The 19627-nt window shown below is 39.6% G+C and overlaps 1 protein-coding gene across 4 annotated transcripts; it reads left to right on the top strand.

Annotated features, from left to right (window-relative positions):
• The first annotated feature begins 1227 nt into the window (after positions 1 to 1227).
• LOC149832221 (ATP-dependent RNA helicase-like protein DB10) lies at positions 1228 to 12072 on the top strand. 4 transcript variants are annotated; one of them, XM_090014383.1, is made up of 9 exons: positions 1228 to 1385; positions 2066 to 2127; positions 3311 to 3969; positions 5749 to 5973; positions 7154 to 7222; positions 7898 to 8167; positions 9253 to 9603; positions 10335 to 10612; positions 10823 to 12072. In XM_090014383.1, the coding sequence occupies exons 3-9, from the start codon at positions 3526 to 3528 to the stop codon at positions 11718 to 11720; spliced, it is 2535 nt and encodes an 844-aa protein (XP_089870509.1). In that variant the 5' UTR covers positions 1228 to 1385; positions 2066 to 2127; positions 3311 to 3525; the 3' UTR covers positions 11721 to 12072. The 4 variants fall into 4 exon arrangements, with proteins under 4 accessions (XP_089870509.1, XP_089870510.1, XP_089870512.1 ...); XM_090014384.1 differs by lacking the exon at positions 2066 to 2127 and having other exon boundaries at positions 1235 to 1385; XM_090014386.1 differs by lacking the exon at positions 2066 to 2127 and having other exon boundaries at positions 1353 to 1372.
• Positions 12073 to 19627: the final 7555 nt, after the last annotated feature.

Genomic DNA, 19627 nt, shown 5'->3' with positions numbered 1-19627 from the left:
CAGGGACGAAGGTTAAAATCCATTCCCGTTTGGGGATGGAGGCGGGGATGGACTGACACTTTCCCCCGCCCGCCTCGCCCCCGCCCTTCCCTCTCCCCGATAAACCCTAACGCAAACCCGCTTTCCCCATTTTTGTTCACCTCCTCTCTCACGGAGCCCGATTTTCCCCCCCTTCTACCTCCCCGTGTAAGCTCCTCCTTCCTTTGGATCCATCCCTGTTTGCAGATCCGTCAGAGCCGCGCCATCGCCGTGACCAGTCGGAAGCCAACCGTTGCACCACCGTTGGAAGCCACCATCACTGATCACCACAACCTCCTCCATCGATCGCCACACCACCGTCGAAAGCCAACCGTTGTTGCGAGCCCGATGTTGCTACCACTTATGTCAGGAACCTCGACTATCGCCAGGTAACCTTCTTTCTCTCTCCCTCCTCTTCTCTGCAACCCTCATTTTTGGGTTGTCGGGGGTGCTAAGAGCCACCATTACCCCATCTCCGCCTCATCCCCGTTTGAACCAGGGATGGCGGACATGAAACGGGAATGAAGGTAGGGGTGGAGGTTAAAATCCATCCCCATGCAGGGATGGAGGTTCTAATCTTGAGGCGGGGCGGGGTCTCCCCGCCCCGCCCCACTGCCATCCCTAATGACAGATTCTAGAGCTAGAGTGTGATTATCCTAGTTTACTAATCTGAAACTACACACAATTGCATTAAGTGAACTCTAAAGTCTAGGTCTACTCTAGATTGGTGCTATCCACTTTATTACCGTAAGTACAGCAGGTAGAGCCAGCACAGCTAGGTTTCTAATCTTGGGGTGGTTTCTTCGTGTAAATATAAAATAAATAAATATTAAAACTGTTTTTTTTTAATTTTACTTAAATTACAATCCACTATTTAAATGGGTTGGTTAAAGATATGCTACCATGGTAAATCAATCCATATATGGATTTGCTTAAAAGTGCATGAATAATGAGGTGTTCATTGTTACCACATGTCAGAAAACGTTATCCCATGTACTTTGTGTGGTGGGGTTGAAGACCTTAATATTTTGCAAGATATTAAAGCACATGAACCCAACAATGAATCGAATCTCACTCCATTTTAACGTAACGTTATATTTCCGTTATGATGCGAAAAATGCTATTGGAAAACCTGTAGACTTGCACTGCCACGTGGAATGTTCGTCGAAGCCCCCCAACCCCTCACGGTGTCTATAAATAGCGCGCAGAAGGGGGAGGGGGATGTTTGAAGGCCTCTATTTGGGCGTCCACTGCGGCGGGTGAGCGTGAAGGAATCGGAGTCTCTTTGAGCGGAACAAAGAGGGCCATAAACGGGGGAGAGTATCAGAGAGACCGTCGTTTCTTCTCAAGAACCGTACGGACGAAAGGTTCTCTCTCTCATATTTGGCAACTAGGGTTTGTGAATGATTTGAGAATTCTTTTGGTTTTGGTTGGAATTTGAGCCCTAATTCTTGTAAATTTGGTTATTCATTTGCTTTCAGTAGGAAATAGAGCATAGGGTTAGTTAACGGCGGGTGATTTCTGTTTGTTTTGGTAGGGATTCAGGGCCTAGGGCCTGTCATCGGTGTCTGATTTGAGGTTATTTCAGTAGGAATTCAGGGCCTAGGGTTTGTGCCATTGAGTCGTTCAGTTCGTTTTTTTTGGCATGAATTTTCTGTCTAGGGCTTGTTAATGACGGGTGATTCGTTTGTCTTGGGTAGTAATTCGGGCCTGGCGTGCTTGAATGTGCAGATCTATGCATTCTAGGGTTTTTTGGTTTCGAATGTTATGACAGATTTCTTGGGTTTTTGTTGGTTTCTTGAGGTTTCTTGCTTCCACAGTTGAGTATCAGAGCTTTCTTTGATAATTTGGTCTAGGGTTTAGGTTTTAGGGTACAGCTATTTTGCGGGATTCCAGGTGGATCTGGGACTTTTGGGGTTTGTGTTTGATGGAGTGGTCTATAGGTTGCTGCAAAAGATGAAGATATGCATTTTTTGTGGGTTTTGTAATTTTGGTGGGATTTTCTTCACCATATTTCGCTGAAACGTGCTGCTTGTCATTGTAACAGATTTAGGCTTTACGCAGCACACTTTTTCCAAGATGGTGGGACTTGACTGATCACTTGGAAAAGTATGTTTCAATCCAGAAGATGACTTTTTCATTTTCATGGAAGTTCTGAATTTCTTGTTAGTAAAAACCTAGTTTCTAAGGTGCATTTTGGGAGTATTTTTGTTTGGTTTGATGCCTGATGCCGCTATAGTCCTGCGTTTTTTGGTTTCAATAATATGACCTCTTTTTCCTGTTTTTGTGGTTAAAATGTCCTAGCTTCTACACATTACGATCACCCATCTATGACTGATCTTAGCGTCGTTGTTAATTGTGTGGGAGTATCAGTTTCTAATTACTGTCATTTCTAACGGTTCTATGAATTGTTATTAAGAGGTTCTGTTTCACTGATACAGCTAGAATGCTTTTAGTGAGAAATAAAATATACACTTTTAACATTTAGGAAGTTTATTCTCTGGCTGAAGTTGATATCTGGTTTTTATGATGCCCATTTTTGTCATATTTTTAAGTGCTAATGCTAACTGTTTCCTATGAGAAGCTCTCATTGCAAAGATTTTCAACTTAGTGCTTGATGTCCTTGTGCATTGATGAAATAATGTTTATATTTTGTTTCTTGTTTGGTGATCTACTATGACACTGGACAATGCTATCTACTTCTCGTACCATGATATTGTTTAAAATTAAATCCTTTGCCCTCTTATAGGAAGTTTGAGTTCCCTAGAGCATATGTGTATAACTTTAGAAAAATTGTTTACTAAAATGTTGCAAACCACCTGGTAAATCTGATGGCTTTCGATCTATTTCATTTCTATTTTGATTTATTTTTGTCACCTTTTCCTTATAAAATTAGAACATCGTTTTTTGGAGAATTGTGTCCTTTTTAATGTCACACTTTTAGATGAAAAAAGTAAAAACATGCTTTACCGTGCTAACTAAATAGGAAATATCTGAGGCTAGAAAGGCCTTAGATGTATTGGCCTTTGGTTGCTGAAAGCTGTAGCTTGATTTTTGTTTACTTATTTATTTGGTTTTTAGTTGAGAGGTTTCTGAACCTAAGCTGCATCAATGTAAGAATCCAGGGTCTGCAGGAATGAAATTCTTTCTGTTCATTTATTAATGTTTGTCGCTGGAATTGTTATTGTCTATTTTAGAAGAATACAAGGGTCCATTTGATTTCAATAGCTAATGACATTCCCAGCCTTCAGCACTTTGTAACTAAAAAAATATTTTGATTTGGTTTTTGCAGGAAAATTGAAGCTAGTCGCTATCAGTTTGCAGTGACTACCTGTGCATAGTATCTGCATGTTTTTAGATTTTCTTGATGGTCTCTTCTTTTATATGTAGTCTGTGGACTGTGACCCTCTAAAGTTCCTTGAAGTCTGCTTTAGACATCTGACTTAAGGTGTTTTAAGTTCTTAAAGAATCTTTGCAAGTTGCCTTTTTCGCCAATATATACACTGTATGGCTACATCAGCTTCTGCTTCTAGTGGCCCACGATATGCTCCAGAAGATCCAACTCTTCCAAAACCATGGAGAGGTTTAGTTGATGGAAGCACTGGTTATTTGTATTTCTGGAATCCTGAAACAAATGTTACTCAGTACGAACGACCGGTTGCCCCACCCCGTCCTTCTCCTCCTCCATCCACTCTAAAGCTACCACCAGTATCTCTCAGCTCTTCGGTTCATGTGCAGCATTCTGAAAATCAAGGGCATGGGAGACAACCGGATGGCACTCCTTCCCGTGGACAGCAGATAGGAGACTCTTCTTCAAATCATGGTAGTGGGCATTCTATGGGAACGAAATCAGATGACGGTTACAATCACCATCATTACAATGGTAGCGGTGATGGGGGTCATGGACAGCAACCTAAGCTTGCTCCAATCCCCTCTGCAAGGAGTCAGCAGGTATTCCCCGTCAGCATATTTTTTTTGGTGCATGCTCACAGTTAAGGGTGTCAATGGAACGGGTTTGATCCGGACCCAACTTGTACCAAACACTATAGGGTCAGGGTTTGGTAATAAATGAGAAGGTCCGATTATATTTCGGGTTTCGGACCCAAAGGGTCCATTAATATATGGAGCTGGGTATGGTTTTTGAAATTTCGTACCAGACCCATGCCTGACCTGAGTTCTGACTAAGATCTGCAAATTTTCAATGCAAAAAAGATAAAAAATATTATTTTACTGGGTATGGTTCGGGTCTGGTTTCTCTTATGGTGGGTCCGATTGGACCTGGGTCCAGAACTGGTACCATCATCTCAAATCAGGCCTGAGACTGGTTCCACCTGGGTCCGAACCAAACCCAACGCGTTGTCACCCCTGCTCAAGGATGAGTGTGTGTGCATAACCAATTTTCTTCAACCCCTAAAGAATGTTTAATCCTATACGAGTGCTTTGTCTTGAGTGGTGTGGCCAACTTCATGATTCATTGGCTGAATTTGTTTACCCATCTATTGTTTTTGTGATCCCTAGATAAACTAAGTGTAATGTAAGCCAAACAATGTAGTCACACACTGGAAAAATTGACTGTTTGAAGTTAATGATTCTTTATCTGATCAATCATAATGTATGAGGAGCATAGCTCTTGAGGACCAGTATGGTTTCTATTGGTCCCTGGTATTAAAGGAAACTACCATGGGTAGTTTCTACAAATTGATGTCTGTAAATTACTTTTGAGGAAAAGACTATATTTTTTGTAAAATCAGTCTCGGAAATTGCATCCATGATTTATATAAACTTAGCAGGAGACCTCTACTAGTGATATCTGAAACAGAACAGTACATTGGTATTTGACTCCTATCAAGGGTAATAGAAGTTTGTCAACTGGTTTATTTCTGTATTTGCATGTGCGTGCAAGTGTAGGTGTGTGGATGTGAGGTCCTCCAAGATTAAAAAAGCCTCACATTGTAAAGTTTGTGTGCATTATGTGATTCTGGTAAAGAAATGGGTTTGGGATGGAGGGTTCCTGGATGGTGTCATGTACATGATAAACATTTGTGGATTGCTATTTCCCATTCCATTTTTGGACCCCACCATTGTGATCGTACCAGCAAACCTTGTGCCTATTCTATTGATATGGGTACCTTGTTTGCCTGTGGTTCTGAGAATAAGTGGAAAAAGAAACTAATAATGCTCTCAAATGGTAGTTTATAGCAGAGTTACCGGAAGCGCCATACAATATGAGCACGCTTCCCAGAAACACGTTTTGGAAGTGTGAAACATGGCGCTTCCGAAACGTGTGGGGAAGCGCCAAAAAAAAAATTGGGAAGTGCGCTTCCACCTCGCTTTCCTTTTATTTTTATTTTTGTGTTTATATTTTTCTTACTTTTTTCTCTTTTTTTGCTTCCCCCTCGTTTCCTATGTCGCTTCCAGTTCGCTTCCTAGGTTGTTTCTAGTTCACTTCTGAGGTCGCTTCTGAGACGATTTCTGGTTCACTTCTAAGTCGTCCCATGCTTCCTAAAATTTTGGAAGTGCCTCGCTTTCTGCTTTCCGCATCGCTTTCCGCTCCCGCTTCCCCGATGGGCAACTCTGGTTTATAGTGGCCAGTTTGGTATAAAATACGATTCTCTATACCTTGATATTTACTATATCCCTTGTAATTATGTGTCCAAACATGAACTTGCATAAGCTTCTCTAGTCCCCCTGAATTAACTAACAGGAAGTTTTGTTTTGTTTTTGCACCAGGCTGTGAGGAATGGTAGCAGTCATATGCAAAATGGTCCAAGTTCACATGTTAATGGTTCATTGGGTGCTGGACAAGTTACACCAAATACACAGAGTCATGGTCCCAGTTCTCAGTCATATTCAAGCAATCAACCTCCGCGATCGTCTGGAAGGATACATGGGTCCGACTCTGGGAGTGCGCCATCTGCTGATGCATATTGCAGACAACATGAAATTACCACTATAGTATGTATCTACAACTTCTATCAATGTGGTTGTTGCTATTGCAGTTTTCAGAGAACTTGGCATTTTCATTTGGATATGAAACTCCATGAGTTTGTTGCTTTCAGAGATATTTGGTTAAGATATGGTCCTTCTAATGAGAAAATTTCGGAGCTGAGCTCTCTGAAGCTGGTTCTGTAAAATATTTTTTAAAGTGTTGCAGGTGGAAAACTCTTTTTTTGCAATTCTTTGAAGCCTGCCCCTTAATGCGGAATAATAACTTTTTTACTCATTTTTTTAATGAGGATTCAAACATTGACATACTGTTTCCATTGTACGCTTTCTAGAAGTTTTCGAGTCTCATTTCATCACAATAGTTGATCCTTTTCAAACTGTTAGGTTAGATATTTATTGATTACAATGTTTAAGAATAAGGTTGATGGAGGGGTGATTGTTTTTGTTCAAAACATTTGTGCTGCCCTTTACCCCATTTGACATTTTAAACAAGGCTAAAAGCTTGGAAGAACATCTTCATGCACCTCTAGAGAACCCCCCAAAGTTTCATGTTGATTTTGAAATAAATAGGCTGTTAATGGGAACTTCTTTACCAACTTCAATAAAGTGGAACTTTTAAAAATTGGAGTTTAGACTCTGAATGCTGAATCTGCGGCACATAGGAGAGATTTCATGAGTTTTTTAGCATGTCTTGATGGTATAGGATGGTAACGATAGCTTATCATCTGCTTTAGATAGATGCTGTCGGGATGGGTCATGCCTTTCTTAGCCACTGCTTCAGGTCTGTGCAGTGGTTCATGTCAACTGAGTTTTAGAGATACGGTCCTTGCAAGAGATTTAAGTGTCCGGTTCTGGTATATGGGTATTTAGTGTTGGATTATGCAATTTTGGCATAATCTCATATATGGATCTGTAGATAATACATTCTGGTTGCTGGTCCTTTTGAAAATTTCCCTTTTTTTATAGGCACTGAAATTTTCTTTCGATTAAAGGTTTGATGAAAATGTTCACTTTTAACAGTAAAGTAGACAACACTTGGTTCAGTTTTTTGAAGTACAGGTTTTCTTTTCCTTTTTCCCTGTAAAACTCTCTCTCTCTCTCAATATATATATATATATATATATTTTGTATGTATATATATGTGTACCATTTTTCACAAATCTGAGATGCCATTCTGTTTATCACTCAGGGAGAAAATATCCCTCCACCGCTCACAACATTTGACTCAACAGGTTTCCCTTCAGAGATTCTCAAAGAGGTACGTATCTATTTTACCTTTTAAGCATCTGCACTTCATAGACTTGTACATATTGCTTTGTAGGTTCAATAGTTTTGCCATTGTTTCTGTAAGTTAATTTTCTTTTATTTTCTTTTTAAATGTTCTAGTTTATGATTTACATTTTTGAAGCTCCTCTTCCCTACATCTGACTCATTTCCAGTTTCGGTTTCTACTTTGTGGCAGGCACGATATTCGCTCCTGCAGGAGCTAATGTCGATTGCTGTGCTGCCGTTGTGCCGCCCTTGTTTTGGGGGGCTCTTCATGTATTTGGAGAGCCTTAACGGTGGACCAACTATGAGAGGGCTTTCCGAATCACCAGCTTGTGGCCAGGGCTGCCACTCTGCATGTATTTGGAGAGCCTTAACAGTGGACCAACTATGAGAGGGCTTTCCGAATGACCAGCTCGTGGCCAGGGCTGCCGCACAAGATGCTTCAGTCTGTCACTCAGTCAGAAGAAGCCCACCCCTTTATCCTGCTTCAGCTTGCTTCAGCAGGCGGCCTTGTACATTTGGGGATGCTTCTTCTAGCAGTAGTTACTACTCCAATTACTATTCCCAGAATAAAAAACTTCATCATTTCTTTTTACATGCTTTTTACTTTATTTGTAGATGCCACTTGTTTTCTTTCTGAATGGGTTATATTGCTTGCATTCAGGTGCACAATGCTGGCTTCACTGCTCCTACGCCAATTCAAGCACAGACCTGGCCAATTGCTTTACAGAGTCGTGATATCGTTGCCATTGCAAAGACAGGTTCCGGAAAGACCCTAGGTTATCTGGTTCCAGGATTTATTCATCTCAAGCGTAGCCCCAACAACCCACGTTTGGGTCCAACTGTTTTGGTTTTGTCACCAACAAGAGAGCTTGCAACACAAATACAAGAAGAAGCAGTGAAGTTTGGCAGGTCGTCTAGGATTTCATGTGTGGTACGTATATCACTCTGCCCATTCTTGTGGTTTAAGTAGGTTATATGCTTTTATTGGCAGGTTATTGATATGTTGGATTTGTAAACATATATTAGCGTTACCTGTTCTTTGTTGAAATCAATTTTGGTGTCTTAGGATTGCATTAAGTGAATCAAAATAGGAGGTTTTCAAAGTTAATGGTGTTTGAAAAGTTTATGCATTCTCTTGAATTTCCAAAGTTAATGAGGTTCATGTACTGGGAAGGTATCCATGGATGTTGGCCATAGAAATGTTATTTTGGTCAGCAAGCAAATGAGAGGTTTCTACCTATGATACCCCATTTTTCCCTCCGTACCCGTGTTGACACTTGTATCCCCGTGTGTTGACATGCGTCGACACTCGGACACGCCATTTTATCTTTCATACATACAAGTTTGTATTTAATTTATAATTATATTTTCAGTTTATATATATATATATATATATAGCCGTGTCCCTGTACCCACATTTTTTGGAATTGCCGTGTCGTACCCTCTGCACCCGCACCTGAACCCAAGTGACATAGGTTTCTACTAACTTTTTGCTCCAATGCATTAATGAGTTTCAGTTTTGGGTTGTCATCTGATCAGTGTAAGAGGGGACGGGGAGGTTTCAGCGGTCAAGGTAGATTGTGCATGTTTGCTGTACATTTTTAATGCTTTATGATGCACATTCTGTCTGCCGGGTAACATCATCTAGGTTAGGGTGGACATCAGGTCAGGTACCCAGCCAGGAGTCTTTCTTTGCAGCCTAAAACACGACCCTGGCCAGCTGGAATCAGGTGTGCTAGGGTCCAGGTAACATTGGGGCCTGGCACCAGCCAACCTGAACCTCACTGAGTTATCCATGTATACCTGGGTGGAAACTTTGCATTGTTCTCTCTGTGTAATTTAGTTTCTTTGTTTTATATGTTGGTATGCGTGGTGTGGATGCATGTATCGGTGTCTGGACATGTTTGCTGTGCGTTGGTGGTTATCAAATGTCCATATGTGCACGTTCATTATCAGTTGCCCAATTTTGTGTGCGCCTGGCAGCTATCATTTTTTCACTTTTTCTGTGATTGTCAGTGTCTGTATGGAGGAGCCCCCAAGGGCCCCCAGTTGAAGGATTTAGATCGAGGAGTAGATATTGTAGTTGCAACTCCAGGGCGCTTGAATGATATTATAGAGATGAAGCGGATCAGCCTCCGTCAAGTTTCGTATTTGGTGCTTGATGAAGCAGACAGGATGCTTGACATGGGTTTTGAACCTCAGATCAGGAAAATTGTGAATGAGATTCCCCCACGCCGACAAACTCTCATGTATACAGCAACTTGGCCAAAGGAAGTTCGTAAGATTGCTGCGGATCTACTTGTCCACCCTGTTCAGGTTAACATAGGGAACATTGACGAGCTTGTTGCAAACAAAGCCATTACCCAGGTAAGCATGAGCAGCATGAGTTTTTCTCCTTGTAGTTTGATGTAAGCTGGAGTTGTACGCAAATGTCAGGCCTCGTTTGGATGTGTTTATCTTATCTACATGTGATAGATAATTTAAACAATATACTGATTCATATTGTTGCTGTTTGGGCAACAAACCGTCTGAAATAGTTGTTTCCAGTATAAATGTTTTAGATGTATATCAATTGCACTTAATTGGATCTGGGTTAAACGAGTTTACTTGATCCAGAATTGACAACAAACTATACATTTGGTCCCATGGGGTCTGGGTGAGGTTGGCCTCAGACTTGGAACCTTTTATGGATCTCAAAGCTGTGGTTTAGATGATGTTTCTATAAAAAGTGGCGATCTTGCATCCAAAATTTAGGATCACTTAAGATCTGAGATCAGAAGACTTGTAGAGGATTAATACATGATCGGATTTGCAAGGGCTTGCAAGTTGATCTGGTTAGCTATGAAATACTAAACTCTAAGTTGGATTGTCAAGAACTGCTTGATGTGGTACTTACAACACCTGTTTGGTTAACACATTGGCAAGGCTGAACACGATAATCAGCCTGTCCTGCCACTAGGGATCGCTTGCACCTGTACTGGTAGGAATACTTGTATCATATCCAGCAGATGTAGACCCTGTAATGTGCATACTGCACTATAGATACACATAAAGTTATGCCTTTCTTTAAATAGTTTCATATTAATCCTGTCTTGCAGTATGTTGAACTGGTCTTGTCCAATGAGAAACAAAGGCGTTTGGAGCAGATTCTGCGCTCTCAGGAACCTGGATCAAAGGTGCTAGTTTTTTGTTCCACAAAGAAAATGTGCGATCAGCTTGCTCGGTCCATCTCCCGCCAGTTCAATGCTGCTGCTATTCATGGGGACAAGAGTCAGGGAGAGAGGGACTGGGTCTTGAACCAGTTTCGAACTGGAAAGTCTCCTGTTCTGGTGGCCACAGATGTTGCAGCGCGAGGACTCGACATAAAGGACATCAGGTAGTGAAATGAAAACCGCAAAAGAACTTGTGTAGAAAGGTCATGGAAATTTGTCATAGTACTTTCCCCAAATACATTTTCATCAGTTCTGAAAAGTCTTGGTTGCCTTCTTGAGTTGCCTCTCCGATGCTTGACCTCTGAATATAATTTGTTGCCATCGTGTAACTATTTTGGATTTTCAATGTCTTCTCATGCTTCTATGCTATGCAGGGTGGTGATTAACTATGACTTTCCTACTGGGGTTGAAGATTATGTCCACCGGATTGGGAGGACAGGAAGGGCAGGTGCAACTGGCGTTTCTTATACATTCTTTTCTGATCAGGATTCAAAGTATGCTGGTGAACTTGTGAAAGTTTTGGAAGGTGCTAATCAGAAGGTGCCAAAAGAATTGCGCGACATAGCAGTGCGAAGCGTTGGCCTTCCCAAAGGTCGTAATAGATGGGACTATGGCAGTGGTAGGTATGGCGGTGGTGGTGGTGCCTGTGGGCATGGTTCCAGCAGAAGTGATGCACCTGCACACGGAGGACGTGGTGGTCGTGGAGCATCTTCTGGCAGATCAGAAAGAGGACATGGTCGTGGGTATGATCGGAACATTGATAGTTGGCATGCTGGTGGTGATAAGGACAGAGGTCGTAGTTATAGCCGGAGCAGGAGTCGTAGCCGCAGCCCAAACAAGGGGAAAGGATGGGAATGGGGTTTCAGTTATGGCCATAGCCCAAGCCGGAGCCGGAGCCGGAGCCACAGCCGCAGTGGTGAGAGATGTGGCATGAAGCAGCGCAGCCGCTCCCCTGCAGCTAGGAGGGACAGCCCACCAGCAAATCGCAAGTCACCACAGCACAACCGGATATCCCCTTATGATGAGGAGGATGTATGGAAGCCTTCACCCCCTTGTGCTGATAATGGCATGGGGAGGCGGTCTCCAGTTACTGTGAGCAATGATGGTGGCATGTGGAGGCAGTCTCGGGTGCCTGTTAATGATGATGGTGGTGATGCAAATGGGCAGATGTATTCCGATTATGAAGAGGGCATGATAGAGGAAGCTGGTGAGTTGCCTGGTTCACCACGGGACATGGCTCCGGGATTGACACCATGGGATGTGAATGCTTGACGGTGGGTTTGTTTTGATGATTAGCGTTGTTCTTTTTGTCCCTCTTTAAGTATGATTTTGGGGGCTCTAATGTAGGGAATGGATTTTGTGGCAAGCAAACTGTTATGACAATCCTCTCCAAAAAACAGGAAAAGGTATAAATATGAAAATCGATATTGTATTTTTGTCATGTTTTTGTTTTCTGTTTCTGCCATTGTGTGGAAACACGAATGCAAGGCAATGGTGATCAAACATTCTTTTTGGGCGTTCAAATGTATTTGTATACATTGTTAGGTTCCCATTCATACGGTTTGGAGGCATTGTAATTAGAAAGTGGAATCTTATGCAGTGTTTTGTTATCATGTTATTTTGATTTGGTGTACCAGAAAGATGGAAATGCTGGACCCTGCCTAATTGGAATCTGAAACTGGATTCTGTGCAATCTGAATCCAAGGCCCAATCTATTAAAGGTCAGATGATGTAATATATGGTGATACTGTTCCCGTAAGTAAAATACTGAAATTTAGTTTTTTCATGTAAAATATACAAAACTAATCAGATCAAATTTGAATCTGAACAAAAGCATAATCTAAATTGATCCAAATGTGAAAATACTAATCTAATCTAATTACCCTTTCGAAAATGATCCATTCGAAAATAAGTTTCAAGTGTTGAATTCAGATCGGAGGTTCTATCAAAGCTTTGTTCATGCCCCTTATAACTTTGATCAATCGAATAACGACAGCTTTATCTTCTTTTTTTTTTTTTTGAGAGAGAGAGAAACGCCAGCTTTTTTATCATCAAGGTGAAGAAAAAAAACCATGCACTGGTTAAAGCAGCTCGGCTGGTTAAAGTTACGCGTCTTAATCAAGGGATTTTGGGTTTGAATTCCTTTTAGAGGCAAACAATAGTTTTGACTATAAAATAAAATCTCATCATATCGACTTTCTTTTGGAAATTCATGATATTTGCAAAGAAATAAAAATATTGAGGAAGATATCAATATTATGTATGTGATCTTTAAATTATGAAATTCTGCTCTACATTTTTATATATTTTCTTAAATTTTTAATCCTTGTATCCCTAAAATCTTCATTGCTTTCAAATGCTTCCACTACTTCGTATGAGAAGTGAATGGACTTCGCTATTTTATTCTTTCGGACGGTGGATGGCAGCACTGCAAAGGGAATCACTCATCGCAAGGTAAATAGACGATATTTTTGGGTTGAAAAAAAAATGGAGGAAAATTACCATAACTTATATGTGGCAACTTAGGCCATCAAGTCTTGTTTTTAAGATTGATCACTCGGTGATCGTGTTTCTACAATTCTAGGTATAGAAAAAGCTTCGTGAAGGATGGTACTCTTTATCACAAGCCTTTTGATGGTCTCGCATTTCCTTCATTTTTCATTGCCTTCTAATGTGCATTCTTAAACCAACAAAAGGATGGCCCACAAACAAACTGAAGGGAGCATCAAGTTTATGAATATATTGTTTATTGCTTTGTTTTACAATTTCTATTTAACCTTTTTCATGACATCCAATGTAGATTAACGTGAAGCCAGGTTCACGATGTCGATCAATGGCCAGACAGGTACAGCCTTAGTCATACCCTACTGAAATAACTTCAATTGAGAACCATCAAATGGGGTCAAACGAGAATCGACAACTCGATTTCATAAATTCAGAGGTAGCTGGCAAAACCGACCCATGTGTGGTTATTACAACGGTGTCGGTCACCTCAAAGAAAAGTGTTTCAAGCTGATAGGCTATCCTTTAGGCCATCGGCTATATGACCCAAATTTTAAACCTAGCACTACTGCATCTTTTTACAATGATCTTCAGGTCAGTTCAACGGATATGCATAATGTTATTGGTAAGGGTGATGGGTTAAGTAATATTGCTCCTACATTCAATATGGACGAGTACCATAAAATCCTGTCACTTGTAAAAGGTTAGCCTGCATCATTCAACTTTGTAGGTATGACTTCTCCACTTACGATTTCCTCTAATCATGTTTGGGTAATTGACTCTCGTGCCAGTCAACATATGAAAACCAAAACTCATGATTTTCATAATCTGGTTCCATGCAATATACCTGTTTCATTACCCAACGATAAACATGTTCCTGTGTCATATCAAGGTTCAATTTTCCTTCTTCAGTTTAATATGGATCACGTTCTCTGTATTCCTTCATTCAAAATGAATTTGCTATCAGTAAGTCAATTGACTAAATCTCTGAATTGCTCAATAACCTTTTATCCCAATTCTTGTGTTATTTAGGACATGAAGTCGAAGATGATGATTCGACAAGGTGAAGAAAGAAATGGGTTGTACTTCCTATGATCAAACGATAATATCCAAGTCTGTTTCACTACAAAAACCGATCATGCATTGTGGCATAGGCGATTCAGACATCCTTTATCTTCAAGAATGAAATTAGTAAAGTCATAGTTGAATTTAGCCTTTGATTTTGATGAATCTCATTATTGTGATACCTGTCATAAAGCCAAACAAACTAGTTTAAAGTTTCCCGTGAGTGAGATTAAAACAAAAAATGCTTTTGATATGATTCATTGTGATATATGGTGACTCTATTTGAAGTCCACCTTTTTTTATGCACATTATTTTTTAAGCATAGTAGATGATTTTACAAGAACAACCTGGGTTTTTCTTATGAGACACAAGTATGAAACCTTTGCTCATATAAAAGATTTTTTTTTAACTTGTGAAAACTCAATTCCTTAAACAGATCAAGACCATCCGTTCCGATAATGGGTCAAAATTCTTTTCACACGAGATCCAAGACTTCTTCAAAGATAACGGTGTGATACATCAACATAGCTGTGTTTACACTCCCCAACAGAATGGGGTAGTTGAACGTAAACAACGTCGTCATCTTCTTGAAGTAGCTTGGGCTCTCCGTTTTCAATCGGATTTACCAATACATTTTTGGGGTGAGTATATTCTAGCTTAAGCCTATCTTATTAATAGAACACCAACACCCAAACTTGAGGGAAAAACGCCTTTTGAAAAACAGTATAATAAAAAACCTAGTTATCAACATTTACGTGTCTTTGGTTTATTATGTTATGTAACCGACACCGGCCAAAATAAAAGTAAATTTGACTCAAGAGCCCGATGTGTTTTTCTTGGCTATTTAAAAGTACAAAAGGTATATAAGGTGTATGATTTAGAAAATTATCAAAGTTTTACCAGTATAGATGTGGTTTTTCATGAAAACATATTTTCTTATAAATCTATTGAAGAAATGGAGGATGTAACCATGTTGTCTAAGCCTATAGATCATGCCGAAGATCAAGGAACCTTGATCATGTCACACCCATTACAGGATTCAGTTCCTGAAATACCAACCCATGAAACTCCAGATCCCTCTATAGAGCTAGCCTCAATCAGAAGTTGTGAGTCTCAATGGCACATAACCCACATCTTCCATCAAAAGTGATCTTAGAAGATCATCCCAATCAAGAAAACCCAATACGTGGTTAAAGGATTTCTACTGCTCGTTGATTTCTTCACCAGGTCCAAATACATCTTCAACACAAGGTTCTAAGTTAAGTACCTGGTTTTCATTGTCAATGTATGTCTCTTTCAAAAAAATTTCAAGTAAACATTCTTCTTTTTTAGCCTCTATAGCTTCTACTCATGAATCTGATACTTTTGAAGAAGCGGTTTAGTATCAAGTTTGGCATGATGCTATGCACTCAGAAATACGTGCTTTGCAAGAAAATAATATGTGGACTATCACCACTTTACCTGATAACGTGAAACCTATCGGTTGTAAGTGAGTGTTATAAAGTGAAACATAAGTCTGACAGGTCAATCAAACAGTATAAGGCGTGATTGGTCGCCAAAGGATACTCACAATAAGAGAGCCTTGACTACAATGAGACTTTTGCCCCAGTTGCAAAGATGGTCACATTAATAACCTTACTTGCAATTGCGGTTGCTCGCAATTGGGTACTTTGTCAGATGGATGTTCAAAACACGTTTCTACACAAAGACTTGCATGAAGATGTTTATATGGAGATTCCTCCGAGATATTCCCAACAGAGAGAGAATCGTGTATGCAAATTACAGAAATCTTTGTATGGTCTCAAGCAGTCACCGTGAAACTGATACCACAAACTTTCTAATGCCCTTGAAAGTTTTAGGTTTAAGCAATCTCACGCAGACCATTCACTCTATACGTATAATAAATGTCATGTTTTTGTGGTGGTTTTAATCTATGTGGATGACCTTGTCATTGCGAGTAATAGTCCAAAAGAAATTAATAATTTAAAACTATATCTCTCACGATTATTTCACATGAAAGATTTGGGAGTTCTTAAGTACCTTTTGGGCATTAAAGTTGTGCGTTCAAATAAAGGAATCTATTTTTCCCAACAAAAGTATGCCTTGGATATCATAACTGAGATGGGCCTTCTTGGTGTCAAACTCGTCTCCTTTCCTATGGAACAAAAACACTGATTGAGTTCAGAACAAAGAGACCCAGTTCATGATCCTCATCACTATCGTCGGTTAGTCGGACAATTGATATATTTGAGTGTTACACGGCCAGACATCCAGTTTGCAGTACATGCCCTGAGCCGATTCATGCAGCAATCAAGACTCTCGCATTTACAAGCCGCTCTCCGAGTCATTCAATATTTGAAGTCACAACCTGGACATGGAATATTGTTGCATAACAATAATCCACTTCACCTTACGGCGTTCTGCGATTCAGATTGGGCAGCCTATTCCCAGACGTGACACTCTATAACAAGGTATTGCATATTTTTTGGTCCTCTTATCTCCTGAAAAACAAAGAAGCAAGCTACCATCTCTCATTCGTCAGCCAAGTCAGAGTATCGTGCCATGGCGAATGCCGTGTGTGAGATTATATGGCTTAAACTATTACTAAGTGACTTATGCATTGAATACTCACAATCGGTCATAATATTCTGTGATAATCAAGCGGCTATGCACATTGCAACAAACTTGGTGTTCCATGAGCACACCAAACATATAGACATTGATTGTCATGTGGTGAGAGAAAAACTAGTACAAGGCGTTATTCGGACCTGTTATATTCGCAGCCAAGATCAACTGGCAGATCTATTTACCAAAGCCTTGGGAAAGGAAGCGTTTGTTCACCTTCTTGACAAACTTGGTGTGTGCAATCTCCACGCACCGGTTTGAGGGGGAATGTTAAGAAAATTGATAATATCATAACTCTCGATAATATCATAACTCTAGTCATATTAGAGTTCCAGAAGATAAGATCGAAAGATCGTTATCGTGATCTTAGAATAGAGTCGTGTTTGTAGGTATTTTATGTTTTCTCTTGTATAAATACATGTACGTACCGTGTGTATGGATATCAATGAAAATCTAGCTTTTCCTTCAATTCTTTGTTTCCTCTATTAACAGGTTTTCTCATTTTTAACTAGGAACCACAGAAGATCTTAAAAGGAGAAGGGTTAGAAAGGAATAATGGCATGCGCTACAAATATTTATTTATATTTTGAATTTACCGTCAATTTTGTCATGACAAATTCACAAAATGATAAGTTGTGATAAAACCATGATACTTATTGCAGTTTTAACAGGTCTTTCAGTGGCATCATCACATTTTTTTTTAAAAGGATAATTCAAGGAAAAACCCCGGTTGGTAAAACCCTTGAGGTCCCCTGCCTACATTAAAGTACACCCAACTTCAACCTTACATCAGGTTGGTGATATTCACAAGATGAATTCGTAAGTAAACCACTATTAATTCAGCCCCAAGAGGGGTTGGCCTTGGCTGCTAGACAGGCAGTTTAGGTTCGAATCTCATGGGCGTTGATGGTTAAAGGCCTTCAGAATGGACCAACACCTTATTTGTCCTTGTTTTGACAGTGAACAGAAAGACTACCAGGTGCACCACCATGACCGTCCATCTCCAGATGAAGGACCCCCTCCTAGTGGTGCATTACCGTTTCCTTAGTGGTCTCTAATTCCTTAATCACTCCTTTTATCATGCACGGAGTGTAATTACTAGAAATTAATTAACATCATTACTACCATTTTAAATTTGTTTTAAATTCAACAAGGAATAAAAGGAAGGTAATTGGAATTTAAACACGACCAAGATGCCCCTATCAATGCAAATGTTCAATATTATGCTAAATAATTGAAATTTGAGGCGATATTTTGCTTTTAATTTTTTTTTTTTAAAATTCAAAAAACATATCTTTTTTAAATTTCTTATTTTTCTTTTACCTATCCTGAATGTTCTACAAAAGTTTCTATGAATCATGAACCAACTAAGTCTAGTCAATATTAGTATCTTGTCTTTCTAACCTAGGATGTTCTATCGTTAGAGCAATTACATTTTCTATATTCTTTTCCAATGTAAGCTATTGTCCTAATTTTCTGTTAACCTAACAATTGTAGCCAGTTTACTGTAGTTTTATTTTATTTATTTATTATTTTCTTAAAAAACATTATCATTAATTTATACATTTATCAGTCTTGAAAAATTGCACATTTTTGTGGGAAATATGTCAATGTAGTCAATGAAATTAAAGAAAGATAAAATGCAATTTTCTTTTAATTTATATGCATTGTTAGCGAACCCACATTTATAAAATTTAAAATTTCAAAGTTTGAATTTCTTATTTTTATTTTCGTGACCTATATAATAAATTAACAAATGAAAGAAAGAGAAAGGGCATTCCGGCATTTTAAGAAAATACACTATACATTGTGCTATACTTTCCCCTCATGTTTTTCATTTCGTCTCATAAATCCTTCTGCGTTTCAGCAAAAGCCAAAAACCATAAAATTTAGCAAGGGCCATTGGAGGGGGATTAGTGCCACGTGTCACCGGTCCAATTTGACTCCAATCATCCAAAAAATGGAAAGTACAATAATAATTTCATCATTACATAAATCCTTCTTGGAAAGGAAGTTGAGGGGTCACAATAAAAAGGAGATTTGAGCCCTTGGATCCACATCGAGATCAACTGTCCGAGTCCTTAACATTAGATCAAGACAAATTCATTGTGCCAATGAAAAAGAGCCTAAATAGTTGTCTGAATAAATTCCTTGCATTCTGAGCCTCTCTCCATTTCTTCTTTTGTTTTGCTTCCATAGCAGATGATGGAAGGTTGGTCTGATTTTTTGGGAGATGTCGCCTTCTGGCAGGCTGGCAAGTGCTTGAAAACCATGTTTGGAGATGGATTTTCATCCAATCCTCCAGCTTTTGTGTCCAAAGGTTCATCTTCAACTATTGTAGAGGCATTGGGATATACCAATAGACTTCATCTCCAGTTTTACCCATCAAATTTGTTAATGGGGACCTACCGGAATCCGGCAACAGCAGCCACTCTCCAACCTGAGGATACCGATTTCTTGGGCTATTTTGTGTGTGGCACAGATGGTCTTCAATTGGAGATTGAGGATTTCCTTAGTGAAAATGATGTAGTAGGCTCATGTTTGAGTGGAGGAGGGGCAGTGAGTGGTGAGATTGAGGGGATCAAATATGGACCATCACATGATCAAGACATTTCTTGTGTTACCACAGGTTATGTAGGGTGTCTTGGTCAAGACCTTGGAAAGAAGAAAGGCATCTCAATCAAGAAATCAAGTAAGAATCAGAAGGGCAATGTGATCAAAGGGCAATGGACTGTTGAAGAAGACAGGTAAAAAGGAATTGAGGGGAAAATAGACCAAATTTGTTTTTAGATGTATTACATTTTTTTGGCCTCTTAGTATCGAGCGCACGCTACAATACTAGTCCCAGTTAGTTAGTAGAAGATGCTTCACCTATTTTCCTAAAACAACTCGAAAAGGTTCAAAAACTTGTTTATTTAATCATTTCTTTTGGGCTGAATGTACATAAACTACTTCAAACAAAAACAAATCTTGGCTCTCTTGACTAG

The sequence above is a fragment of the Nuphar pumila genome, chromosome 7 (genome assembly GCF_984573655.1).
Source record: "Nuphar pumila chromosome 7, dmNupPumi1.hap1.1, whole genome shotgun sequence".
NCBI classification, from domain to species: domain Eukaryota; kingdom Viridiplantae; phylum Streptophyta; class Magnoliopsida; order Nymphaeales; family Nymphaeaceae; genus Nuphar; species Nuphar pumila.
This window is presented reverse-complemented; position numbering and strand designations above follow the sequence as displayed.